At 40.4% G+C, this 24,435-nt stretch overlaps 1 protein-coding gene across 11 annotated transcripts in view; it reads left to right on the top strand.

Moving 5' to 3' along the window:
• The window catches only part of ERC2 (ELKS/RAB6-interacting/CAST family member 2), a 526,798-nt gene that overhangs the window by 268,317 nt on the left and 234,046 nt on the right, over positions 1–24,435 (top strand). For all 11 annotated transcript variants that reach the window (XR_013983315.1, XR_013983316.1, XR_013983317.1 and 8 more), the window contains one exon: positions 5,814–5,949. Coding sequence is in view for 3 of the 11 variants with exons in the window: in XM_080996735.1 (XP_080852861.1) it covers positions 5,814–5,949 (136 nt within the window). In the remaining 8 variants the exon portion in view is untranslated. The remainder of the gene's footprint in view (positions 1–5,813; positions 5,950–24,435) is intronic.

Genomic DNA, 24,435 nt, shown 5'->3' with positions numbered 1-24,435 from the left:
CTAGAAGAAGAAGAGGAAGAGGAAGAGGAAGAAGAAGAAGAAGAAGAAGAGGAGGAGTTTGGATTTGATATCCCGCCTTTCACTCCCTTTAAGGAGTCTCAAAGCGGCTAACATTCTCCTTTCCCTTCCTCCCCCACAACAAACACTCTGTGAGGTGAGTGGGGCTGAGAGACTTCAAAGAAGTGTGACTGGCCCAAGGTCACCCAGCAGCTGCATGTGGAGGAGCGGAGACGCGAACCCGGTTCCCCAGATTACGAGACTACCGCTCTTAACCACTACACCACACTGGCTATAATTATGTATTTTAGATTCATGGAATGTTGCCTTTAAAAAACAAAATAAGAAACTCAACACCACTATTTGTAAACATTGTAAAACAAACAAACATACAAACAAACAAACCAAACAACCAAACAACCAGGCAATATGCACCTTCCATAGTATGCTTTTTTATCTACTTGAAGTGATTAAAGATATTTAATGAAGTTGCTTTACTCTGGTTTCCATTTTGTAAAATGCTAAGAGTTGTTAGGTTAATCCAGTGTTGCACAGGTGGACTTCCACTAGCACAACAGGACTTCACCTTCTCTCCTCTCCCCTGTAGGGCCTCTTGCACCCCCAAAATTTGTTCCAAAGGGTCTCTTGGTCCTTTAGAACAGATGTTGAGGCTGTGTAGGGGAAAAGAGAGGAACCATACCACCTGTAGAAATCTCTCCTGCTTGTGCACAGTGTTGGAGCCAATACTTAGTCTTAATTTGCATGCAAAATATATTTCTCTACACTTTTCTGTTGTTGATTTATTTTGTGTAAATTGCTGTGGACCAGAGAATACGTAAACCCATCATGAAGCTCAAACACAATGTTGCATATTTCTGTTATGAAATTGGCAGTGAGATGCAAAGATTTCTGGCATACTTCTAGATTTTGGTAACTGGCTCTTGGTCCCACCATAATAATGTTTAATGTGATGAAAAGTATTGGAAGCAAAGTATTCTTTAGGGAGCTATTATAAATTCTGCTTCTTCCTTGTGTAGGAGTCTTGCATATCTGCATTTGGGAGGTGGATTTTTTTTTAAGCAAATAATTTTTTAACTTTTCAAGATGGATAAATGCTACTTTGACTATGAAATACTACTTATTTTTGGCTGATGTCACTTAGCTTTCGGCAAGCATAGTAAGGTACCTAATTAAAGTTGGGAACTTAACGTAGTGGCTTGGATTTCTGTTAACATCAGATGCAAGGCAACGAAGCAGCTAGAAATAAAGAGAAAATTAACATTATCCAAGCGTATAGGGGTCCATGTTGTACCTCACAGTAAGATAGTTAAGCTTTCTTCTGATCATTCCAAATTGGATGTGGATACTTTTAAGAAAACATTTGTATTTTAATTCAGGGGACATTGCCCATGCCAGTTAGTGCCAAGGTTAATGAATGTAGAGCACAAGGTCTTGAAACCCCCAGAACAGCCCAGTGTAGATTGAGCATGCTTATGAGTGTGGAATACTGACTGTTGCAGAAAAAATGGGAGGGGAGGGAGATGGAGTGGCTAGACCAGGGGTCAGCAAACTTTTTCAGCAGGGGGCCGGTCCACTGTCCCTCAGACCTTGTGGGGGGCCGGACTATATTTTGAAAAAAATAATGAATGAATTCCTATGCCCCACAAATAACCCAGAGATGCATTTTAAATAAAAGCACACATTCTACTCATGTAAAAACACCAGCCAGGCCCCACAAATAATCCAGAGATGCATTTTAAAGAGAAGGGCACATTCTACTCATGTGAAAACATGCTGATTCCCGGACCGTCTGCGGGCCGGATTTAGAAGGCAATTGGGCTGGATCTGGCCCCCGGGCCTTAGTTTGCCTACTCATGGGCTAGAATCACAAAGGGATTTCTGAAAGAAGTGAATATTTAGGCTGCAGGCCTGAGGGGACTGGGGCACATCTGAGTGTGTTTTTATGATGATAGTTTAAGCATGTAATGAAAATGAAAATCCCCACCCCCATTCTAGCTTCTGGTCAGGGCTGTGTCTCTGTGTTTGATTTTTTTTTTTTTAAACTCCAGTTTCTAGCCAGCTTCGAAGAATTGTTTTCTTTTAACAACAGCAAGGTAGTAAGTTTTATTGGCTGGTTTTTTGTGCTTTTACATTTCCACAAAAGCTTTCAGTATGTTGGCAAACTCAGGCCTCCCCCCCCCCCCCCGGTTTATGGTAGACACTGACCTAAGAATATAGCAGTAAGTGATGCTTAGATGAGGTTATTCCACCCATTTGTCCTAGTGTTAACAGAATAACCATACCAACATAACACATGGCGAAGAGCCTAGCCTACACAGCATCTCTACTTCCCAATTTATTGGTTTATTTGGCTTTATCTTTTCCATGTTTATACTTGTCTGTCTATTTAATCTTTTTATAGTTCTTATCCTTATTTATATACTTTGGCTAATGAATACCATCCTTCCTTTATCTTGACCTACTTTGCATCTTTCATAAATCTGTGATTCAATGAGTGTCTTAAAAATTACTGAAGATGAGCCAGATTCTTGTTGTCATAGCACACTGAAGCTCAGAAGTACAACATTTTTCAACAATGCTGTATGCCAGTAATATTCTAGCAGGATACATTAAATCTTAACAGTTTGCTCAGAGAGCAGTCACTTTGGGGCTGAGGGTTTCAGAAAAGGAAATTAATGGGGAAATTGCACTGCACAGTTGTTGCTTTTGGTTCATAGTCCTGTTCTCCAGAATGATGCCTTATTATGCTTCTTAGTTCTCTTCCCATTTTAGTAAATACTGCTTTCTTTAAAAAGTATGAAGCTGTTAAGTTCTCACCTTCTACTCTGAATCTCCCCTGGTGAAAACATAGCATTCTTACAGCATTACTTCACCCATATCAAGTTCTCTGATAGCTTAACAAATTGCTGTCCAGGGTATCCTAAAAAATGTAGGCCTATTGTACTTTCTGGTGGCCTTCCTACTGAACAGCATTTGCATCATGCTAGTTTCCATTTCTATTAAAACAGCATGCTGCCCTTCTGATTAAGAAAACACATCAGGGAATATTCTAAATTATAGCTAATCAAGCTGAATGGGCTAGCAACATGTTCAGCATAAATATTAAGCAAGATCTGCACAATGCCTGCATGTTAACGAAAGAACAGTTATGAAATTAAGTTAAGCTTGGGGAGCATGGTTATCCATTTATTTTCTGTGTTAGCAAATGTTTCCATCAGTTTATATGTGTTCATGATGAAGTATGCTCCCTCATAGGCATAAGCTGAGTTAGTGAATTTGCTATGTTCCTCAAATAATAAGCTATCTTGGTTATATTGTCTATGATTAAAACACAACAGGTAGCCCTTTAGAAGGCAAATACATAGGGTTGCCATATGTCCAGAATTCCCGAACATAGCCGGTATTTGGCCCTTGCAAACAGCATCTGGGTGAAAAATTCTGAAATGTCCAGGAAAATCCGGACGTATGACAACCCACGTCAGAAGTGTAGATTTTGGCGAATTTTATTAAAAATAGCTCGAAAACTCTTTTGTGTCCAGATTTTCACTTTTTAAAAATATGGCGACCCTAAAATACATGACCATGTTAGTATATGTTGAAGTGCTTATCTCTGCTGTAGTTTACAGGGCCAAACTCCAGGTTCAAAGGGATCCTTGGCATTGAGATCTCTAGTGAGCCCCATCTACATCTGTGTCCCCCATGAGCCGTGATGCTACAGTGATCACCATGATGGTGTTTAGCAGCTATTTAAATTTCCTGCAATGCTCCAGAGCACCTCGGACATGGTGCTACAACAGTACTGACTGAAACACACCAGTCAAGGGGGCCTTACGGCATGGCTCAATGGTGGGGCCTGCTGCAGCAATAGAGAATAACAGGTGCTGACAAAAACTTTGGTATTTTGTAATGTGTGCTGAGGAAAGAAGTAGATTCTTATAACAGCTCACTTCAGCTAATATTCAGCAACCCAGAGTGCTTCACAGCTAGATATTTTGTGAAGAGGTGATGATTAAACTGGGGCAATCTGTGCATCAGACTCCATTGTATTGAAGGTCAGGAACTGTGCACACTGCATTTGCATGGCACATGGTCTTACTTACCAAACTGGGTTACTTATGCTCCAGGGCATGATCTGAAGGCCATATGAAATGACCACCTTACTGAAGTTTAGGACAGTTTAGAGACACTTGCAGTAAAGAGGAGGGCTTGGAAATGCCAAAGGGGAGAGATTTTAAAAATTATGTAAATGAATCCACAGGATGAAAATTAACACATTGTAATTAATCATGATATTATGTGGCCTTTCCTTTGGTCACACTCTTTTTTTCTGAATAAAGAAGACACTAATTCAAATTTTCCTATTGTAAAAAAATATGAATTGCTATCTCTCATTTTAAGAGCTTGAAAAATAATTGTAGATATGGAGTAGTAACTGGTTTCCTGGTCAGATACTGTGTTTTAATTATATAATCTGAATTGTTACTAGCTTTTACCCTAGAATTTAGGGCAGAGTGTAGATTCCTCATTTGCTTTCATATAACAGTGGTGCCTGGATGACTGTTCTGTGAAACTTTGCCATGTGATAGTGCTTTCCAATGAAAACAATGTTAAGACATAATAAAGCTTCTATTTAGTGGATGTTCATAGGTTTTAAGTGCAAATGGTAAGTATCTAGGTCCCATTTTGAGATTATGAGAAGATGGATCAGTTGCTACATCAGCTCAATGTGCATTGCAACTTAAGTATTTTCTTATTACAGTGTCTAGTGCAGAAGATACTGGAAAATTTCCAGTGATCATATGGGCATTAGAAAATATCCTTTCAGTTTGCCAAAAAAGGATTAGTGTGTAGATCTCATTTGGAATTTGCACATGACTATTATTATATAGATAAGAAGAAGGAAATTCCTCAGAATCATGAGAAAGTCAAATAAATTAATATCTAAGAACCCAAGCAGGTAGTAACTCTGTCCTAAGATTAGTTTTTCAGACTTTCATGACAATGGCTGGCCGTATAACTTCAAACAATTGCTTTTCTTTGTTGAAGAATATAAGTTTTACAGTTTAAAATTGCAAAGGAACCACACATTTAATTCTATTAACAGTGTTATTCTGGTAATGTTTGGCATGAATTTGGTTTGTTTTAAATATGTTAGCATTTATCTTCAGAATTGCTTTTTTCATTTAGCAAGAGAAATTTGTCTGCGGAATACATCAGTAAGCAGTTTTAAAAGGGAACAGCAAATTTCATTAACAAGTTCATTCTTCTGAGAACAAGTCTACAGCACAGTTGCCCAGCTCACCCAAAGCACAAAGGCAAACAGAAAAGCTGGTTTGGATTTGCAGCATAGTCCTGAGAACATTATTCCAGTAATGAGATGTCACAGTGTCTGTTTAGGGGGGAAATGCCCCTGAAGGCAGAGAGATGAGGATGTTTTTGGGTTTTTGGAGGGAGGGGAGGGAAAGGCACTGTGCAAGCAGTCTCACAGCACCCCTGACTGAAAGAAACAGTGACACGTTTTTGTTTTTAAAAAATCACCTCATGCGTTCATCTTATATCATACCCCTACAGGCATCAATTTAAAGAAACAGAGATCCTCGTAAGCTTGTTTTCATCCAGAGTGACATTTCATGTGCAACTTGCTTATTGTTTCAGTTATCATCTGTTCAGTATAGTTTATGTGCTAGATAACTGCACCTAATATGCAAATGACGTGTGCCATTGTTTATACATTTGCACTGTAAAACTGTCAATTGGACCTTTAGAATTAACAGGCCTATGCATACAATTCTTAGACATATGAAGGACCAAAACAAGAAGGTGGCAAACCTGAAGCACAATCAACAAATGGAAAAGAAGAAGAATGCCCAGTTGCTAGAAGAAGTTCGTAGACGTGAAGATAATATGACAGACAACTCTCAGCATTTGCAGGTGAGTTGCTTTAATTTGTCTAAATATTCTGGAAGTGTTCTGTTGCAAAAAAATAAACAAGTAAATGTGCTCCAAACCTGATTTCTGATGGAATACTGAAAGTCCTTTTTCTTAATGGACAAAGGTCTGGAAAGGTGGTGCAGAAAGACAACATTCAATTGACGTGTTGCGAAGAAGCCCATTATGGTGTAAATCAGGGAAACCTTTCTTATAATGACTAGTGCAGTCTGGATATTTGTAGAAGGTGGTTGTTGTTATTTGGGGTATGACTTACTCAGTTGTGAATGGTACCTTATATAATTACTTGAGGCAAATCTACTGGTTAGAAATGATGAGAAGAAAAAATGAAATTTGATTTTGGTTAGGTGAATATAGTTGTATTCCATTGTATATCAAAAAATGCTGCTATAGCATTTTTAGTAGATAGCAAAACTAACTGCTATAGGCCGCTTGCATATTCTGGCTGTCCTTCTGTGCTGCATTCATATTTTCCAAGGGACCTTCCATAAGAACTGAAAGTATTATTTTAATCTGAATACAAAAGAAAAGGGGAAATAGGAATTTTACATGTGGGGACCAATGAAACATGGTGGGGGAGAGAAAAGGCAGAAGAGATGAAGAAACTCCCTCCCTCAGTATGGCCTCCTTACCTACACTTCAGTGTTGCGCAATTCAGCTACGTATATATAAAATATGTGAGGCTGCTGATCACCTGTTTTGCCTCTGCATCTTTTGTTACCTAGTTTTATCTGCTCAGGAGAACAAGCTGTGCCTGTGAATTCGTCCCTCAGTTGCAGCTGTTGTGCAAAATAAAGGACAGATCCTTCATCTGTTTCTATCAGTCTAATTAATTTACTTCATGCTGCTGTAACAGCTGCATGATACCAAAGAATGGCCAGGTGGAAATGAGGGCAGTGCCCTTGTACCTTTATAGGTTGTGTAAATGAGGAGGTTTTCCCCAGTGCAGGTTGTCATGTGAGGGAGAGAAAAGACATGCATCTGTCATTAAGTGAGCATTCATTCAGGCATTAGCTCGGCATGGGTGTTCTGCAGAGATGGGAGGATGATGAAGGCACAGTTTGAAACAGACAAGTTTAAGTTCCAGAGAAGGCAGATCAGGAGTCAGGAAGCTAGTTAGAACAAGGCAGAAGTTTGAGTTGCTGAGGAGCAAAGAGATGAGCCAGAAATAGGATTATATTTAAAAGTCAGAGAGAGGTCACAATCCAAGACAGGAGACAGGAAAGGGGAGCAGGAGTGTAAGCAGAGTGTTTACTCGTAAGATGAATTGCTCAGACTAAGAAGAAGCTCTGGTGAGGATGCGTCCCTTTCATTCTTCCTGCCTCTTCAGTTTTCCTTCCTGTGCAAATAAGATTTGAGGGAGCAGTATGCAAAAAGTTTCACCTACACTCATAAGTCTGTATTCACCTCACAATTAGCAGAAGTTAATGAGTAGAAGTGGCAAGCTTTAACAGGGCCATTCTGTCACAGAAAGGGGAATAACTGTGGTCTTGCCATCTTGTTGCTATGTTGGATAAAAATTTTATTGTATAAAGTTCTGCTGAGCCTATAAATCTTTGAAAGCTATAGATTTAGTCTAGAGCATTGCATTTTGGGTAAATTGAGATGGCGGTCAGTAACAGCAGATGGGAACTGAGTGGTGCTCCCATTCAGAAGTGGCACCGGCACCCATCCACAGGTAAAATGCCACCTGGGAATATGGCTGTAAATGGTGGCATAGCTGAGTTTGACTGGTGAAGGGCCCTTCTTAGTCCCCGAGGCTCTCAGCCAATGCTTGACTATTGGCAACATACTTCTGTAGAACCTTGCATTATCAGGGCTGTACATCACATTGGGAGGCCAGACACATAAAGCAGGCTCCCTGTTCCAGGCCACCAACGTGTGAACAGTGTGGGATGGGTCTGGCAGGAGAAGTGAGAGAAGGCTTGGTCTTTCCCTCACACAATGGAGAATGTTCGAGTATGAACATCCAAACAGGCCTTTAGTCATGTTATAGTGATGGCAGTGGAAAGCTGTCATGTGGAGTCATTCAGATGTGATTACTCCTTATAAAATGTGTGCTCTAGTATTTAAAGTATTATGTGCAACTCTGATTTATCACTACCACTAAACATTAGATTTAGTATTACAGAGATCACACAACAGCACTCGGTATAAATCTCTTAAATCTGAAACACTTTCCTAGTCTTTAGCAAACTCTTTTTGGAAAAGCAACCTCATTTTGAATCAAAAAAAGACAAGAGTTGTCATTTTTGGCTTCTCTTCTCTCTGTCTCTCTCTCTTACCCCCCATCGCCTTTTCTTGAGTCTGTGAAATTAATGAACTAATATGTGAAGAAATGTAAGAGCCAATATTTTATGCTTGTTTTCTTTTTAATTCATTGCCTAAAAACAGAATTTTATCTTACGTGTGTCCATTTTCAATTGGTAGGTTTCCTGGGGATAATAAGGTTTCTTCTTTTCAAGTGGTTATGTGTGCTCAGTGTATTAAACATTAGTATCTTTACAAAGCAAAAGGCGTAAAACAAAAAACAAAGAGCAGCCAGCAGAGAATATCATGCAACTATGTGAGTTTTGGAGATTTGTTCATGGGTACTTCTCTTGCCATTTTTCTGCTTCTCTAATTATAGATGGATTTTGCCAGGATAGGAAGTGTAACTAATAAGTTCAACCTCAAAAATGTCCACCTTTCAGCAAAATGTATAGTGTGTTATTAATTTCACACACTTCAGTGAGATTTCTCTCTCTCTCTCTCTCTCTCTCTCTCTCTCTCTCTCTCTCTCTCTCTCTCTCTTTCTCTCTCTCTCTCTTTTTGCCAGTAGATGCATTCTAATGTTAGTCATCTCCATGTGGTTAAGCATTTAGTGTAGCTTTATATCTTTTCTTTGTAAGAATAAGAACAAGAATAACGTATGAATTAGCCTTAACATATTCATTCTTATTGCATTCTGTTCTCAAGTTTTATTGCTCTGAAGTTTTATTTAGAAAAGCAAACTGATTTAGCAAAAGATTTAAAAACTTATTAGCATAATTGCAAACTTAGACAGTGAGAACTAGTTTGTTTTAAGACTGCTAAATTGGATAACCTACATATGTGAGGCTATCTGAGTTGAATATTAATTTCTGATTTTTACTATGGGTGGTCATTACCTGGCCAGCAGAGGTTCCATTAAGCTTGGGATACAGTCCATTTGCAATGAACCTCTGCCAATATTTGATGGAAGTGACAGATTTCAGTGATTTCAGAGGAAGAGTGAACTACAGTACTGAGAATTTACTCCAGGAACGTAAGTTGATGAGTTTTGTGTATCAGTGGCATATTTTGGGATTTGATTCATATTTAGATTTGAACAGTTCAGATGTGATTGAATCTTCAAAAGTTGAAATTCTTTTGTATGAATTCAGGCATGGCAACCAACCTCCTGCTACTAATATATTTAATTTTTTTTTTGCTGGTGGTATTCATGTTTTCAGCAATCTGCTCCTCAGATCAAAGATAAGCCTCTGCTTGCTCTTTGATAGTAAAAGGCAGCAGCAAAAACGTATCTCCTATATTAATGCTGTGGACAGAGCAGGAAAAAGCTTTTTCTGCCTCCTGGCATTTAAAAAGCAGACAGAAACTTATGTCTGATCTTAGTGCTGTGGGAACACAATAGTAAGATCAGGGGAAAGCCTCTGTTGCCACCTTTTGATATCAAAGTCTATGTAAATGCTGCCTGCTCTTTGAAAGTTTTCATAATGAGTTTGATAATTGACTATCAAAGAGCAGGAAAAGGATTATTTCCCATCTCAGGGCTGAGCATCACATTGCTAGAATCTTATGAAAGATTATTCCTGATATAATCTGGTCATGTAGTTCTGGACCTGATTACGAGTGAATATATGGACAGCTGCAATTTCCACACTCATTTCTGTTCCCATCAGAATTCTCCAACATCCATAACCAGCCATTACAGTGTGGTGTAGTGGTTAAGAACAGTAGACTCATAATCTGGTGAGCCGGGTTCGCTTCCCCGCTCCTCCACATGCAGCTGCTGGGTGACCTTGGGCTAGTCACACTTCTCTGAAGTCTCTCAGTCCCACTCACCTCACAGAGTGTTTGTTGTGGGGGAGGAAGGGAAAGGAGAATGTTGGCCGCTTTGAGAGTCCTTCAGGTAGTGATAAAGCGGGATATCAAATCCAAACTCTTCTCTTCTTCTTCTTCTGGTGGTGAAGGGGGCATTTTGTGCATTGTTCGATTTATATATTTGTTAAAATTATGTCCTTCGGGGCCTATGCTTATAATTTGCATGTCTGTTGAAATACAGTTCATTCGTTTCTGGAGAAAACACCACCACCAACCTATAGCAAAATCAGACAGTTTACAAGCATTATTTAAACAACCTCCATTGTGATATTGCAGAGTAGAAGCTATTTCACAAGTGCCCAAACTCTTCCAGCAAGTCGGTTTTTTTGTCATGACTGTTTAGATCACGCAAGTTCCAGGAAAAGCCCCCTGAGGCAATATGGAAGTGGCCAAGAGTCAGTAGAACAGTCATGAAGCAGACTGCTGGGGAGCAGCTTCAGGAAATGAGCAGGGATAGTTTCTTGGCCAGAAACAGGATCTACTGGACCATGGACAGCTCCTGTGTCCCAGAGCTGCAGAGCACAACTCACTTCTAAAAATAAAGATGTAGGGTCTGAAGCTCAACTCCTTTGCTGGAGTGTCTCTACAAATGCTCAAGTGTTGGCGAACCAGGAGAAAGAGAGTTTTGGAGACAGAGAGCGATCATCAATAATACTGTTTGTTGTTACTGTTGTTTCATATTCCTAGTTGGACTACAACTCCCATCAGCCCCAGCCCCATCACTCCACACAAGGGAGCTGTAGCCCAACAATATCATGAAGATTCCCCCATCCTTCCAAAGAGTGCTCTGCATAACTAGAGAGATTGTGGAAAAGGCACACTCAAGGATATGCAGGCTATGTTAAGAAAGAGCTATGACATTTTACATTTTATGATTCCTAACCATTGAGGAAAATACGACTTCACAATTTGCTAAGCAGCACTGACCTCCATTCAGGGCCGGATTTAGGTAATGGGGCCCTTTATATGTCCAGCTGTCCTTTGTCAACAACAAATTGTCACTGTTTTTTGAATATATGCTATATGGTAATTTATGGACCTAATAGGTATCTAAAGCCATTTACACATAACAAATAGGAGCCTACACAACACTAAACACTGTTGCTGTATGTAGGTTTTATTTTATTTGTTTTTTTATCATATATTTTGGAAATGTACATCCAGGTTTTTCCCCCCCTTTAAATTTTTTTGGGGCCCCCAAGAGAGTGGGGCCCTAAGCTACAGCTTGTTTAGCTTATACGTAAATCTGGCACTGCCTCCATTTAGGAATTATACCTCTGTATCTTTTCCTAAATGCTAGGCTGGATATTTTTAAACATGTGTATGAATAGACACTGTAAGAATTACGGTTCTTAGGAAAAACCTGCAACAAAACCCACAGGAATTTTTCGTAAGATACACCTTTCTTCCCTCCCCTCCCCTCAATGTTTATGTAATAACTCACACATGTGGGACTCTTGTAATCTCTAGGGGGCAATCACATTCAACATGCATCAAAAGAAGTAGTTCAGTTAAACCAACTCTCCCTATCCAGCAATAATTACCACAGGTTTACACTGAGATATAGTTGCAAAAGGTTAGTGAGCGGGGCATCTGCAAATCAAGTCGCATGTCAACTCTACATCAATAACCTCATATAATAATCTTATAATAAGATGTTAGCATTTCAGCACATCACAGCCTAATGTAAAAAGCTAAAAGAAGTTCATTTCTCTACTGTTCTGTTTGATTTATAGCTTGTCTAATATCTTACTAGTTATAAATTTAAACACCCAAGATTATATAAATAATAATCTGTGTCAAAGGCAATAATTTAGACAGAAATTTAGCACTCTTAAAAATAGCAATCAATCACTTGTGTCTTATAAAGAAGTGGATCTCAGTCCATTCTAGATAGATGTATTTTATATGCTAAGGTTTACTGTTTACAGAGTTTACAGCCAGCTTCTATGGTTTTCATGGATTTATTTCAAAATTGCAAATTTCACAGTTTTCAGTAAAGTTGTACATTTTAATGGAAAGGATTTCCTGTAGGAGTTTTCTTTTTCTTTTTTGCAAACTCTATGTATGATGAGATACATACATCTGTACATCATATTTTGCCACTCTTTTTCCAAAACAGCTAGCATCATGTTAATTGTAATAAAATCAGCAAACTGAACCATTTAAAAGTATGAGAAAGTATGAGATTAAAATTATTTTTTTCAAAGAAAATCCCAAAGACCTTTTTAAAGCAACCAAAATCTATAACTCAAATAATGAAACAAACTGAATATTGCCATCAATTAATCCCATCTCATTAGAACTAATCATTCCTTTCAAGTCCTCATCAAAATCCCAAAAAGCATAATTATTTTGACAGAGACTAGCAGAATAGACATTTTAAAACTTACTGTGATTTTGGTCACTTCCTCATAAATACGATTCACTTTCTTGTAGTCTAAAATGGTACCCTCAGAGGGATCCAGACCTCTTATACTTCCATTAATATATTACAGTATTATTCTTCTAAGAAGTGAGGTAAGCTTTGACCTTTTAATGCTATATCAAATCATTAAAATAGATGTAAGGGAAAATCACAGTCCATCTAGCCCCCAACCAAATATTCTATGCTTGTAAGCTGGCAAATGGTTATCTACTAACACATTGCTTTATAAATGATCTTATTATCGTTAGATAAATTGTGCTTGTTAATGTGTTTTATCTCAGCTCCTTCGCCTTGAATCTTTTGCATGGCCCCATGAGGCTCAGCCATTCCAGGGAGACTACAGGGTATGTTTGGCAGTTCCCACAGTACAGCAGCTCTCCCTTCCTGAATGTTTATTTTACATTTTTATTTTACAGTATTACATTCAATTACACATATTGTCATTCATTTCATCATACATACAATCTATATGTACCTACTTGTTAGTGTCAGATGCTGTTGGTGATTGCTCGTGAGTAACCAGGCAGGACTCCGACCTGTCTTTTACAGGTTTTATTGTGCAAACTATTTACAGTGCAGATCAACAAGTTCATGTCCGTCTCAGTCACTTGCAGAATCCAGGAGTGGCCACTTCCGGCTTCTCCCCCAGCATAAGAACTTCGGTACCCCAAGCCTTCGCCTCCCCTCTTTTGGTTTTACCCCTCTGTGCAAGCTGGGTGACGGAAGGGGCGTGCGTCCCTCCTGCCCAGCCTGGCTAGGTGAGGCGCTGGGGCTCTCAGTAGCATCCTCGAGCCCTTTCCTCGCTTGGCTGCCCCCTTCCCTCTCTTCTCCCCTGGAGGTGTGGCTTTCCCACCAATGGAAGAGGAACTGCTTCTCAGGAGCTTCGGAGGCTCTCTGTATTCCAACAGTCCCCCTGCCTCCCTCCTCTGTTCCGATGGCAGTCCCCTGACAATTAGTACAGTGGTACCTCGGGTTACATATGCTTCAGATTACAGACTCCGCTAACCCAGAAATAGTACCTCAGGTTAAGAACTTTGCTTCAGGATGAGAACAGAAATCGTGCTCCAGCGGCGCGGCGGCAGCAGAAGGCCCCATTAGCTAAAGTGGTGCTTCAGGTTAAGAACAGTTTCAAGTTAAGAACAGACCTCCGGAATGAATTAAGTACTTAATCCGAGGTACCACTGTGGAAATACTTTACATATTCCTCATTGTCCATTTCCCCATAATATAACTTTAACTTTATGAACTTCAGTCAATACATATCAATAATTTGATTTTAGAACCGTGTTTTGCCATGTATTCTTCCACACATTCCCATTCTTTCTTTAGTTTCTAGTTTGATTGGAATCTAACAGCTGCTCTCATCTTAGCCAACTATAAAAATTCACAAAGCTTGTTTTGCTGCTCCACTATTGAGGGGATGGTGTCCCCTTTCCAGCTCTCCTTTCTCTCCTTGTAGATGTTGTTTAACCTTAGCTGGTTGTTACTGGGCCAAGTAAGTATTTTTCTCTCTCTCCCTCTTCCTTCCCTCCCTCCCTAAACATGAGTGGTATTCTGCCCCCCCCCCCATATTACAGAATTCATCCAGCCCACAATTAATCAGGAAGCATCTGTATGTTTGTATGTGTTTTTACCCTACAGCCTGCTGGTACATGTATTTCACCCTCACAGGACTAGGTCAAATTTTGTCAGCAAAACTACTGGCGATGCATAACCCATAAAATATTTTTATGACCCAATGGATCACATAACTCAATGGTGTAGCAGCAGATTTTGCATAGATAATCCCGCCAGCTCAGTCCCCTGACTCAGTTAGCAGGTCTAGGAAGGCATTTGGGCTGAGCCTTTGGAAAGCCAGTGTTAATCAGGGTTGATGGTACTAGGCTATGTAGACAAGAAGTCTGACTTGGCGAGATCATTTTGTCCTAGCAGGGCTTTTACAGAGTGGAGTCATGCTTTCATACGCAATTGATGATGACAGCAAATGTGACAGAAATAATTGTCAGTACTTGCACCTTAGCACAGCTTGTGATTTAAAACATTACAGGGAAAGCTCAGGCAGATACTTGTTTTAATACTTCCGGCATAGCTTCAGCTAATAAAACGTATACCTCAAAATCACAGTTATGCAGGTGGCAGCAAAGGTCTAAAAGGAAACATTTGAAACATAGCATATCAGCTTACCACATGGAATCCCCCTTTGCCCCCCACCAAGGTTAAGAGGGTTCTCCTGACCCCCCCACTCCAGAGCCTTTTTGGGGGGATACAGGAGGAAGAGATGGGGGGAAGCCCCATTGCACAAGTAGAAGCCCTTGCGCCAGGCTGCCACTGACGGGGTTCATTAAGCAAACCCCACCCAGAATGTTTTATAAGACCCACTTTTATTACACCAGACAATAAAGCACCTCACTAATGAGCAGATGCTGACAGATGCCTTCTGTATCACTGGCTGAGGCTCTCTTTGTTTTGTCTCCGGAGAAAGATCTACAGTAGCAGCCTTGAGCTAGTAGATAAGTTTCCTGGTATTGCCTAGGATGGCAGGAGAAAGGAATGCTGGAGATACTGAAATAAACCACAAATATGAAAGCGATTTTGTTCTCCTTGGGAACACAGAGTAGTTATAATTTTAGGATACAATGTGTAAGATGGAAAATTAGCAGTTTTTGTTCGGTGGCTGTTCAGTGCAGGATTAAACAATAAGGTTAACACAATCTCTGTTATGGCTGACAAGTTTACAAATGACACCAAATTGTTCATGGGATTGTATAGAGCTCCAAGGGATCTCTCCAAACTAAGTAAATGGGCAGCAGAATAGCAAATGCAATTCAGTGTAAGCAAGTATAAAGTGATGCAACTGGGGTAATTTTTCTCCCTCATCTCACATATATGTGCTAAAGGAGTCTGAAGGGGCAGTGACTGACCAAAAATGAGACCTTGGGGCCATAGTGGATAATTTGATAAAGATGTTGACCTATGTACCACAGCTGTAAAAAAAATCAGATTACATGTTTAGGATCAGTAAGAAAAGGATTAAAAATTAAACTGCCAGTATTATAATGCAATGTTACAAATCTATGATGCAGCCACACTTGGAACTTTATGTACAGGTCTGGCCACCTCACCGTAGAAAAGATATAGCTCAAAAAGTGATCAAGGGGCTGGAGTGACTCCCTTATCTGGAGATGGTGGGGATTGAACCTGGGGCATTCTGCATGCATAGCAAGCACCTAATACTGAGCTACAGTCCTTCCCAGCTTTCGTCTTCTCGTTTATATAGTCTTGTCCAATTAAATGAAATCATGAGGTCTCCTGCCCAGGGGCTGCAAGAGGGATTCTAGCTGGGTGGAACAGTTTACATATTACATGTTGTAGGTCCCTGGTTCAACCCCATTCTAGGAAAGGGGAGGAGCGAGGTGGCAGCAAGCATGGGCTCTGACAGTGTGTTTGCACAGCCCTGACCTCACTTTGCCCACCCCCCTTCTCAAAAGCAGCAGCAACACTGCTGTCAGGAAGCTATTGCTGTGGCTTGACCCACCAGGCGAGCCATTCCTGCAGGGCTGTTTCTGTGCAGAAGGCTTCTTTTCTGTGCAAAGTGCTATTTCTCTTCAATTCCCTTCATGAGAGCTCCTGTTTGCCAGCTCTGAGTGTATGACAAGAGACTAGAGAGATATAGCCCTATCCTGTGCATCTTGACATTTGGGTTATTGTGTTACTGTGTAGGGTTCATATTCTGTTTGTGATGTGCCTTTATTGGTGCTGAGTTACACCATGTTGTATGCTCTGTTGTGATGATGCTGTGGGGTGTCTATTGGTATTGGGATAGTGATCCCCCCCATCCTTTGATGTCAGTGGGAGAGAAATTTCCTGTGCTGTTGGTAGGAAAGTGACCATGGTTTGAACGGATGTAGGCTCTTCTCTAAATGTACTTCTCCCTTGTGTCACATAAGAACAAGATCGGGCCGATGGCCCTTCTAGTCCAGCATCCTGTTCTCACAGTGGGAAACCAGATGCCTGTGGGAAACCCGCAAGCAGGATTCAAGAAGAAGGAGAAGAAGAGTTTGGACTTGATATCCCGCCTTTCACTCCCCTTAAGGAGTCTCAAAGCGACTAACAATCTCCTTTCCCTTCCTCCCCCACAACAAACACTGTGAGGTGAGTGAGGCTGAGATACTTCAGAGAAATGTGACTAGCCCAAGGTCACCCAGCAGCTGCATGTGGAGGAGCGGGGAAGTGAACCTGGTTCACCAGATTACGAGTCCACCGCTCTTAACCACTACACCATGCTGGCTCAAGCACAAGAACACTCTCTCCTCCTGTGGTTCCCATAAAATGGTATTCAGAAGCATTGCTGCCTCCAGCTGTGCAGGCAGAGCAGATCCATCATGGCTTGTAGCCTTCCTTAGCCCACAACTTCGTCCTGTTCCAGCCATTCTACCAATGGAGCTGTCTTGGCGGCTGTGATGGCCTGGGAATCTGATTCAGAGGCTGAACCGGAGGAATCCCAGCCTGCACAGGAGTCCCGCCTCCAGGGCCGGCTGAGCTGGGGCAGGGCCTTGATTCTGACGCGCCTGCACCTGTGCCGGATCCTCAGGAGCAGGCACCAGGTGAATCCACTCTGGCTCCGGAGGCGATTGAGGACGCATTGCCTACAGGTGCGCCTCTCCCAGCCCTGTCAGGGGAAAGTGAGTCTCCCCCTGGGTCCAGTAACCCACCGGCCTCTCCTGAGCTGCAGAGGCTCAGGGCAGAGAGGCGGAGGGAACTGGTTTCTCCCAGGAGGAGTGCTCGCCTTAAGGCCAGGAGAGGCGGGTCACCTTGGGGCCGGGACCGCCCCTGGCCTCAGAGAAGATAAAGGCCAGTCAGCCCGGTCCCAGGTTGCGGGAGCAGCGTCGTTGAAGAGCTGTTTCGGCCAGCATCCAGTCCTGTTCCCCCAGAGTTCCTGTCCTTGCCCGGCTTCTTGCTGTGGACCCTGCTTTGCCCGAGGAGGACTGTCTGCCGACCCTCAACTCAGGTCCTGGACCTCGCCCCACGGTAACCTCCCCCCTGGACCAGCACAGCGGCTCATCTGACATCCTGGTGGCACAGCAGGGTTTCTGCAACATTCTAAAGCCCCTCAGCAGAACGCCAGTGTAGGATAGTGCCCTTAAGGTTGTTGAAAATGCTTCCAATGTCAAAATCCAGCTATAGGTGCTGGTTTGTCCTCTCTGTAACCAGGCAGTTGTAGTACACCGTGTTGGTTTTGGTACACTAAATTACTGGTGTGCTGTCAAAGCCAATTAGACATGCTGAAAACGAAGCACACGGCTTCTCTGTGTCATTATGCTAGATTTGTTTTTGTTTTGGTAACACTGTTTGTGAAAGAAGCCTGGTGAAAAACTAGAAAGCCACAATTTCTAAAAAGCTCAGACTGTGAAAAATATTCTTGAATGTTCATCTTCTGAACATCTGAACGGCCATAAGGTTTCAGTGTTTTGTTTTTTTTAAGTGAAATGCTCCTCTCTTGATCTGATTTAATTATTGGTTTATGCATTTAATCACTTTTCAGGGATTTTTACTCTTGCTCAGGTTTGAGGATTAAAGTTCTAACTACACTGTGGTTTAATGTAGAAATATACACTTTCTGACTGTGTGTTAAGCCTGGAAACATCTGACTTCTAACCCAAGTAGAAAAGTTGTAAGGTGGGGGGACTATTTGACAAAAGTTTGGTGGTTTCAGTGAATGAGTAGTTCCTTAAATTAAAGGCTGTCCATTTAACAGTAATCAAATCACAGTCAAATTTCAACAATAGCCTTTAATATTTTCATATCAAAGAAAACTGGTGTTGATTAAAGTCTGAGGGGAAAGGAGACATCAGTCATTCACCTCAATGTCTTTTCTAGTAAATTATAGCTTGATAAAGATAATTCAAAAGATTATTTTATCATGGAATCTTTTGGATATTTATTTGTTTATAACAATATTTTGTATATTTTGAAAGAAGGTAATAAAAAATAGAAAATAGATGAACTGAAGCAGAGATGTGATTTGAAAGTGTTGGTAGGAATGTTAGCAGCCTTTCATGAGGAAGACAAATTGCCCCATTTTTTCTGTATCCAAACGTCTTGTACAAGAAGATGGGCTACATCACTGGTGCTTTGATTAAGTTAATATTCACCATATCTCTTTGACTTAGAAAGGCAAAGCTTTATAAAAAATCTTCCTGGACACAAGTTTGTTGGGTTCTATCTTTTGTGCCACAGTTAGTGAAATTAACTACAGCTATTTCTCTTAATAACAAAATAATATGAAATATGGGTCTGTAGAGAAAAAAATGTCTGTCATTGAAGTGCTGAAATCCAGCCTAAAGGCAAAATTGCCCCTCTCTGGAATACTTGGAATTAGTAATTCAGAAAGCGGTAAGAGGTGACATGATAGAGGTTTATAAAATCAGGCATGGCATGGGGAAAGTGGATAGAGAGAAATTCTTCTCCCTCTTTACTAACACTAGAACACATGGGCATCCCAGAAAGCTGAAGATTCAGGGCAGAGCAAAGACATGACTTCTTTGCACAGAGCAATCTACTGTTCTTCCATTTTTAAATTTTATTTCTGGGCTCCTACAGCCAGCATTTCATATGTAGTTTGCTATAACTTTCTCTTTGTCCATGCATTTGTTTTCTGCCAAAGTTAAGGATATGATGAAACACAGCACATAAAGGAACTTGCATTTGGCCCTGCTAGCTTGACATGAGCTTTGCCCTTCCTCACCTTGCTTCCCAACATTTTGTTTAACATGCAAATATGAAAGGAATGAACACACATGAGATTCTTACTGCTTATGGTAATGAATGCCCGATCTCAGTGACTGGACTGTCTTTACACTGACATCAGCAGAAGGGAAAGTTAAGTACCTCATTGGCTTTGAACTTGTCTCTTCTGGGAAAAAGTGATGCAATTTCAAGTGAAAAGCGAATATGACTAGAACTTAGCAAACCGTGATAAATGAAGTTCAAGCCAGATATACCAATCAGCTTGAGTCATGTTGGAAATGCTGGCTTGATTTATAGTTACAAAAGGAACTCCTGAGTTTTGCATAGTTTGACCCTGATTCTGGAAAAACAGTTTTGGTTTTGGCGAAGTTTCAGTTTGAACTTTGGTTTTGTTTGAGCTGAAAAGTCAAAGCAACATTTGGGAAGGAAACTAAAGCCAAAGAAAAGATTTGGATGAAGATGCAAGCTGTAACAGCAAAGACCTGTTTTTTTAATATATAAATAAAAAAATACTCTAATTGTGATAATTGTTTCCTATTTTCTTTTATTCTTTCCCCTTCTGTTAGAGTTTTTCAGAGATACAGGAACACACAGACATATAGTCATTTATATTTAGGAAATGTTAAGCCTCAAATTGCAGCCACCTAGTGATATGAAACAGATACTGTCAGAAAAATTGACTCCATGGACACTTAATCTGAATTGAAGGGTGGAGCTTATTTACATGTTGAGAGTCACTAGTTATGCTTGCAGCACTAGTGACAGTGCATCAACACAGGAAGAAACTGGCACTGCTTTCCCTAACCCTGAATGGTCCTGGGGATAAGCTCTCTCTGTGTGTGTGTGCAAGTTTCTGAAGGGGGAAAGGTTGGAAAGTCGAAGATTGTTTTACAGAGCCTCCCAGGTCCACATCTGGTTGTTGCTTGAATATTTGCTGTAAAGCCTGGGGATATGAGAATTGCTTGTCGACTGTGAGTTGGCTGTTTGTGAGAAGAAGCTGTTCCTATAGACCTCTTCACTGTTTGCCTGCCTGCAGGGAGAATTCTCTTATCTCACCTCAGAATTGGAGTTCATAGGGCATTTTATATCACTTGCAGCCCAGGAGAAATATGAGTGGAAGTATAGATTTTCAACTCTGCACCTAGACTTTGGGGTAACACTTCCTTGGACTTGGCGGAGGGAGCTAACTGCTGCTTTTGTCTGAAAAAGCCTTTGGGTTTTCATGCGAATGTTCCATTCATTGTATTTTAAGAAATGCATTTGGTATTGTTGTTTTTTACTTCTTAGATGTGTGATGAGTGGCAGGGAAACATTTGCCCAGATGTGAAAATTAGACTGTTAGGTTTCTTGGACGGGGGCTTGAGCCACTAGCATAAGCAGAAAGATTTGCCTTTAAACATTTGAACGCAGCCCTTGGTTTCAATTAGTTCTCCCCATTTTAATTTATCTGTTGATTTATGAGTTCCAGATTACTTGATCTGGTTTGTGGAGTGCCACTGCTATGTTAGTCATTTGTCATTTTTGTTTGTTTATATTTTGTTTCTGGACTTAGGTCATACTACTGTGCATTCAAAGTTGGCTGCAGTTTTCAGTTCATGTCCTTTTTCAATATAGGTTACAGATGTGCATGAGTGCATTTGTACATTGGTTAAATACCATGCAAAAGAACCGTGATGTGATTGCAGCAATATTTCTTTTTGTATAGTGATGTAAGCAATGTACTCATGTGATAGTGATATTGATGCAATACTTCAATTGCATGAACATGAATGCTGAGGCCACGTTTTAATCAAAGCACATATGCACTGGCAACCTGCATAAGGAGAAAGAGAAAAAGCATGTGAATGGCAAACTGTGAAACGGCAAACCACAACTGCATCAATTTCAAATTTAAACTAGAAGGCAGGTAGAACAGAGCAGTGAGACAGAGCTAATTAATCAGGACAGGAGTTGTCTCCTAATTTCTAGTGTTAAAATGAAGATCACACTCTCTTTCACACACACGTAAAATTTATTTTATATGTGTACAAGAGCTAACAATAGTTAATTTTATTCTGCCTATATATAGCAAAGTTTTAAAACATGAATGTAAGCTATGAAGAATTACAGCCAAAGCCAATAGACATAACGGTTTCTTGCAATGTCAAGGTTTTTGAAATTGTACTTGTGCAGTATTAGTATTAGATGGACTTTGTGTTTCATTTTTAGCCCAAGAAGTCTTCTTCATCAAGAAGACTTGATGAAAACTTGATACCACCACATAAAAGTACAGTTACAGTCTATATATAACATCATAGTAATTTAAAAATGACAACACACCTTGCATTGTACTGGAGGCATATTTAATACCTCTTTTCTGAACTGTGAACCAAATTAATATACCATGTTTTTGTGCTTCTGATTAGAGAAACAATTCTCAAATATAATACTGCACAGGGCACTTTGATACCTGTAGATATGATATGGAGTTCACTGAGAGTGTCACCTATGTGTGTCCCATTGAAATAAATGGAATTCACATAGAAACTGTGCTTTGATGGTAGATAAACAAACCATTAGAGATTTGTTTCCTCAACTGCTATGTATTTTGTCCTCTAAAAATCAGTAAAAAAAATTACAGCTTCTGCTGTTATGGAGCTCTACTTATAGATCCGTTTTTAAATATATATATTTTAAAAAGTAATTGCATTTTAAGCCTCCTTTTGGCATTAAAAAGCCTTCTGCTTATGCTCAGACTGTCAAGCAGTTAAAATATGTATTAAAGTTTCATGGCAGCTCAGTCAAGCAGGTTTGAGTAATAACGTAGAGAAATTCAAACTGTAATCTAAGTCAAATCCTGTAGGACAAAACAGCCAAGTTTAATTTCTTTGCATTTGATTTTATATGTCACCTTGATATGTTTTATATGTTGCATTCAGAGCAAGCCTATATATCTTTAGTAAGTCCATTTGAGATCAGTGGCTCTTACTCCCAAGTAAGTGAGCAGAACATTGCAGCCCTAGGTACTGAAAGTTATATGAGTGAGCTTTAATATGAGTGAGCTTTAGTCCCTCTATATGCATTTTTTTTTATAATCACTTTTATCTCTGTACTGCATGTTTTTAGCTGTCCATAGAAGCATCAGCTACAGTACTCAGCTACTGCATAGGCAGCTGAGGTGGTGAGGAGTGGGATTCTGGGCCTGATGGGCCATGCACATACCTTTTTCATTCTTAACTTTTGCATATGAAAAGCTGATGTGGTTGAGCACAAAGAAGCTTCAATCTAACAAGGGGAAACATTTGTTCCAGTCCTAGCTCAGCCTAAGATTCGCTGAACATTTCATATCAGCATCTCTCAGCCCCTGTCCTTATCATTAAAATGTGACTTCCCAAAATGGTTAGGGAGCTGAAGGATGAAAAGGTCCTAAAATGCCTTGCATGCTAAAAATGCTTGTTGATGATTAAATTAAAACTCCCACATTTGACCTTTTTTGGTGTTTTTGTGAAAAGGTTTGCAGTGGAGTTGAGCTGTCATTTCTCAGAAAACATAGCTGAGAAAGTTTCTGAGATTTATCTTTATCTCGTCCGTCTTAGGGGGAGCCGGCGAAGGCCACTTCACATAATTTTCTCTGGATATTGGCCACCAGTGGTTGAGGCAGGGCTTGCAACAGTGTGCTTCTGTCACTGCTGGTGCCAAGCCCTTCCCCAAAATACTGCTGGAGGATTTCTCCCCTCCCTGAATAAATGTAGTGAAATCCACTCCCCTTCCAATTAATTTCAAGAGGCCATTTGCACAGCTCTCATAGGCATCCTTTCCAGTTACTTCAAACTGTTATTGAAGCAAATTTTAGTCAGCTCATCAGCTCAGGCTTGAAGCCCTGCTTTCAGCAGGGACTGGCTGCGTAATGAAGTGCATCACCGGGATCACCTAAGCACAGTCCATCCTAGCAGGCTTGGCCAGTGCCTGTCAGTCAGTGATGCCAGGTGTGGGGCAGGTGACCATGGTTTTGGAGAGATGTCTTTGCAGGCCAAATTGGTACTTGTGCCAGGCCTAATGAGTCTTGTGGGCCAGAAGTTCCCCACTCCTAACTCGGGGGTTGTGGAGGTTTGTTAGAGTAATATATCCCCCTGCTCTTGCCTGTTTTGTGCTCTTTTACTAGTTCTGCTAGTAGTGTTTGCCTGGAAAAAGCTGGGCCTTCAAATCTTCCTGCCCACCCATCCACCCATCAGTTTTGCTCTTAGTTTGTGTGACTTGTGATACCAACTGAGCAGAACACACTTGTTTTCCCTCCCCAGTCTATCATAATGCCTTACCCCTTGCACTCATCCTTCTGAAACTGCTCAGGGTTATTTTCTGTGAAGCTTCTTTTTGTAACAGAATGGTCCCCTCCAAACCAATCTTAAGGTCGCCTAGCACAAAAACTGTAGGACCTCTTTGCCTGTAATGTGGCAAGCTTCTTACCTGTGGGCACTTTTATGATGGGTGTATGCTGTTTTCATACAAATTACCCATAAAACAGAAAGGGAGATAAAGTGAATCCTTTTTAAAAACACTATACTTGTAAAGGTTTCCCTTGCAGAAAAGCAGTTGCATCTACCCTTCTGAAATTTGTCAGAATTTGTTCCCTCAGATGAGGCTACCATGCCTGCAAATATACCATCAGGGACAGTTCCTTTTTGCAAGATAAAAAAATAAAATCTTAAGTATATTTAGTATAAAAAAGCCTGAACCTATTTTTAATTTGGCAGAAGTTGTCCACTCAAGGGGGCTAAGGTGCTGTCAAATTTCATTCAATTCTGTCAAAAATAAGGAAGGCAATAGCCTTTTTATTGCCCCATAATAGTGAATGAGGAAAGCACAAAGCTTTGTTTTTTGTTTTTTGTTTAAATCGAAATTCCGGGTCAGACCCACAAGCCAAATCAGACTTCCCCTGAAGCACTTTGGACCAAATCTTGCTCTTTGCTGAAGCAGGGTCTGAAGTGAATCTTGTGGTCAGTGTTCACCCCAATATAAACTATAAAGTTAATCTGCATTCATCTGTTCATAAAATGTGAACAGTCCCTAAATTTCATGAACAGTCTTGAAAATGCTGGTAGATGTGGTAAGGAACAGTTCATCATATTGGATGAAAGTATGCAGTTTAATTCTCTTAGTAATAATATTACTGTTGGTACACTGGCATTGCA

Source organism: Podarcis pityusensis (genome assembly GCF_964106645.2).
Source record: "Podarcis pityusensis genome assembly, chromosome: 2".
Lineage (NCBI taxonomy): Eukaryota > Metazoa > Chordata > Lepidosauria > Squamata > Lacertidae > Podarcis > Podarcis pityusensis.
Note: the sequence above shows the minus strand (reverse complement) of the source record. Positions and strands in the feature narration are given on the sequence as shown.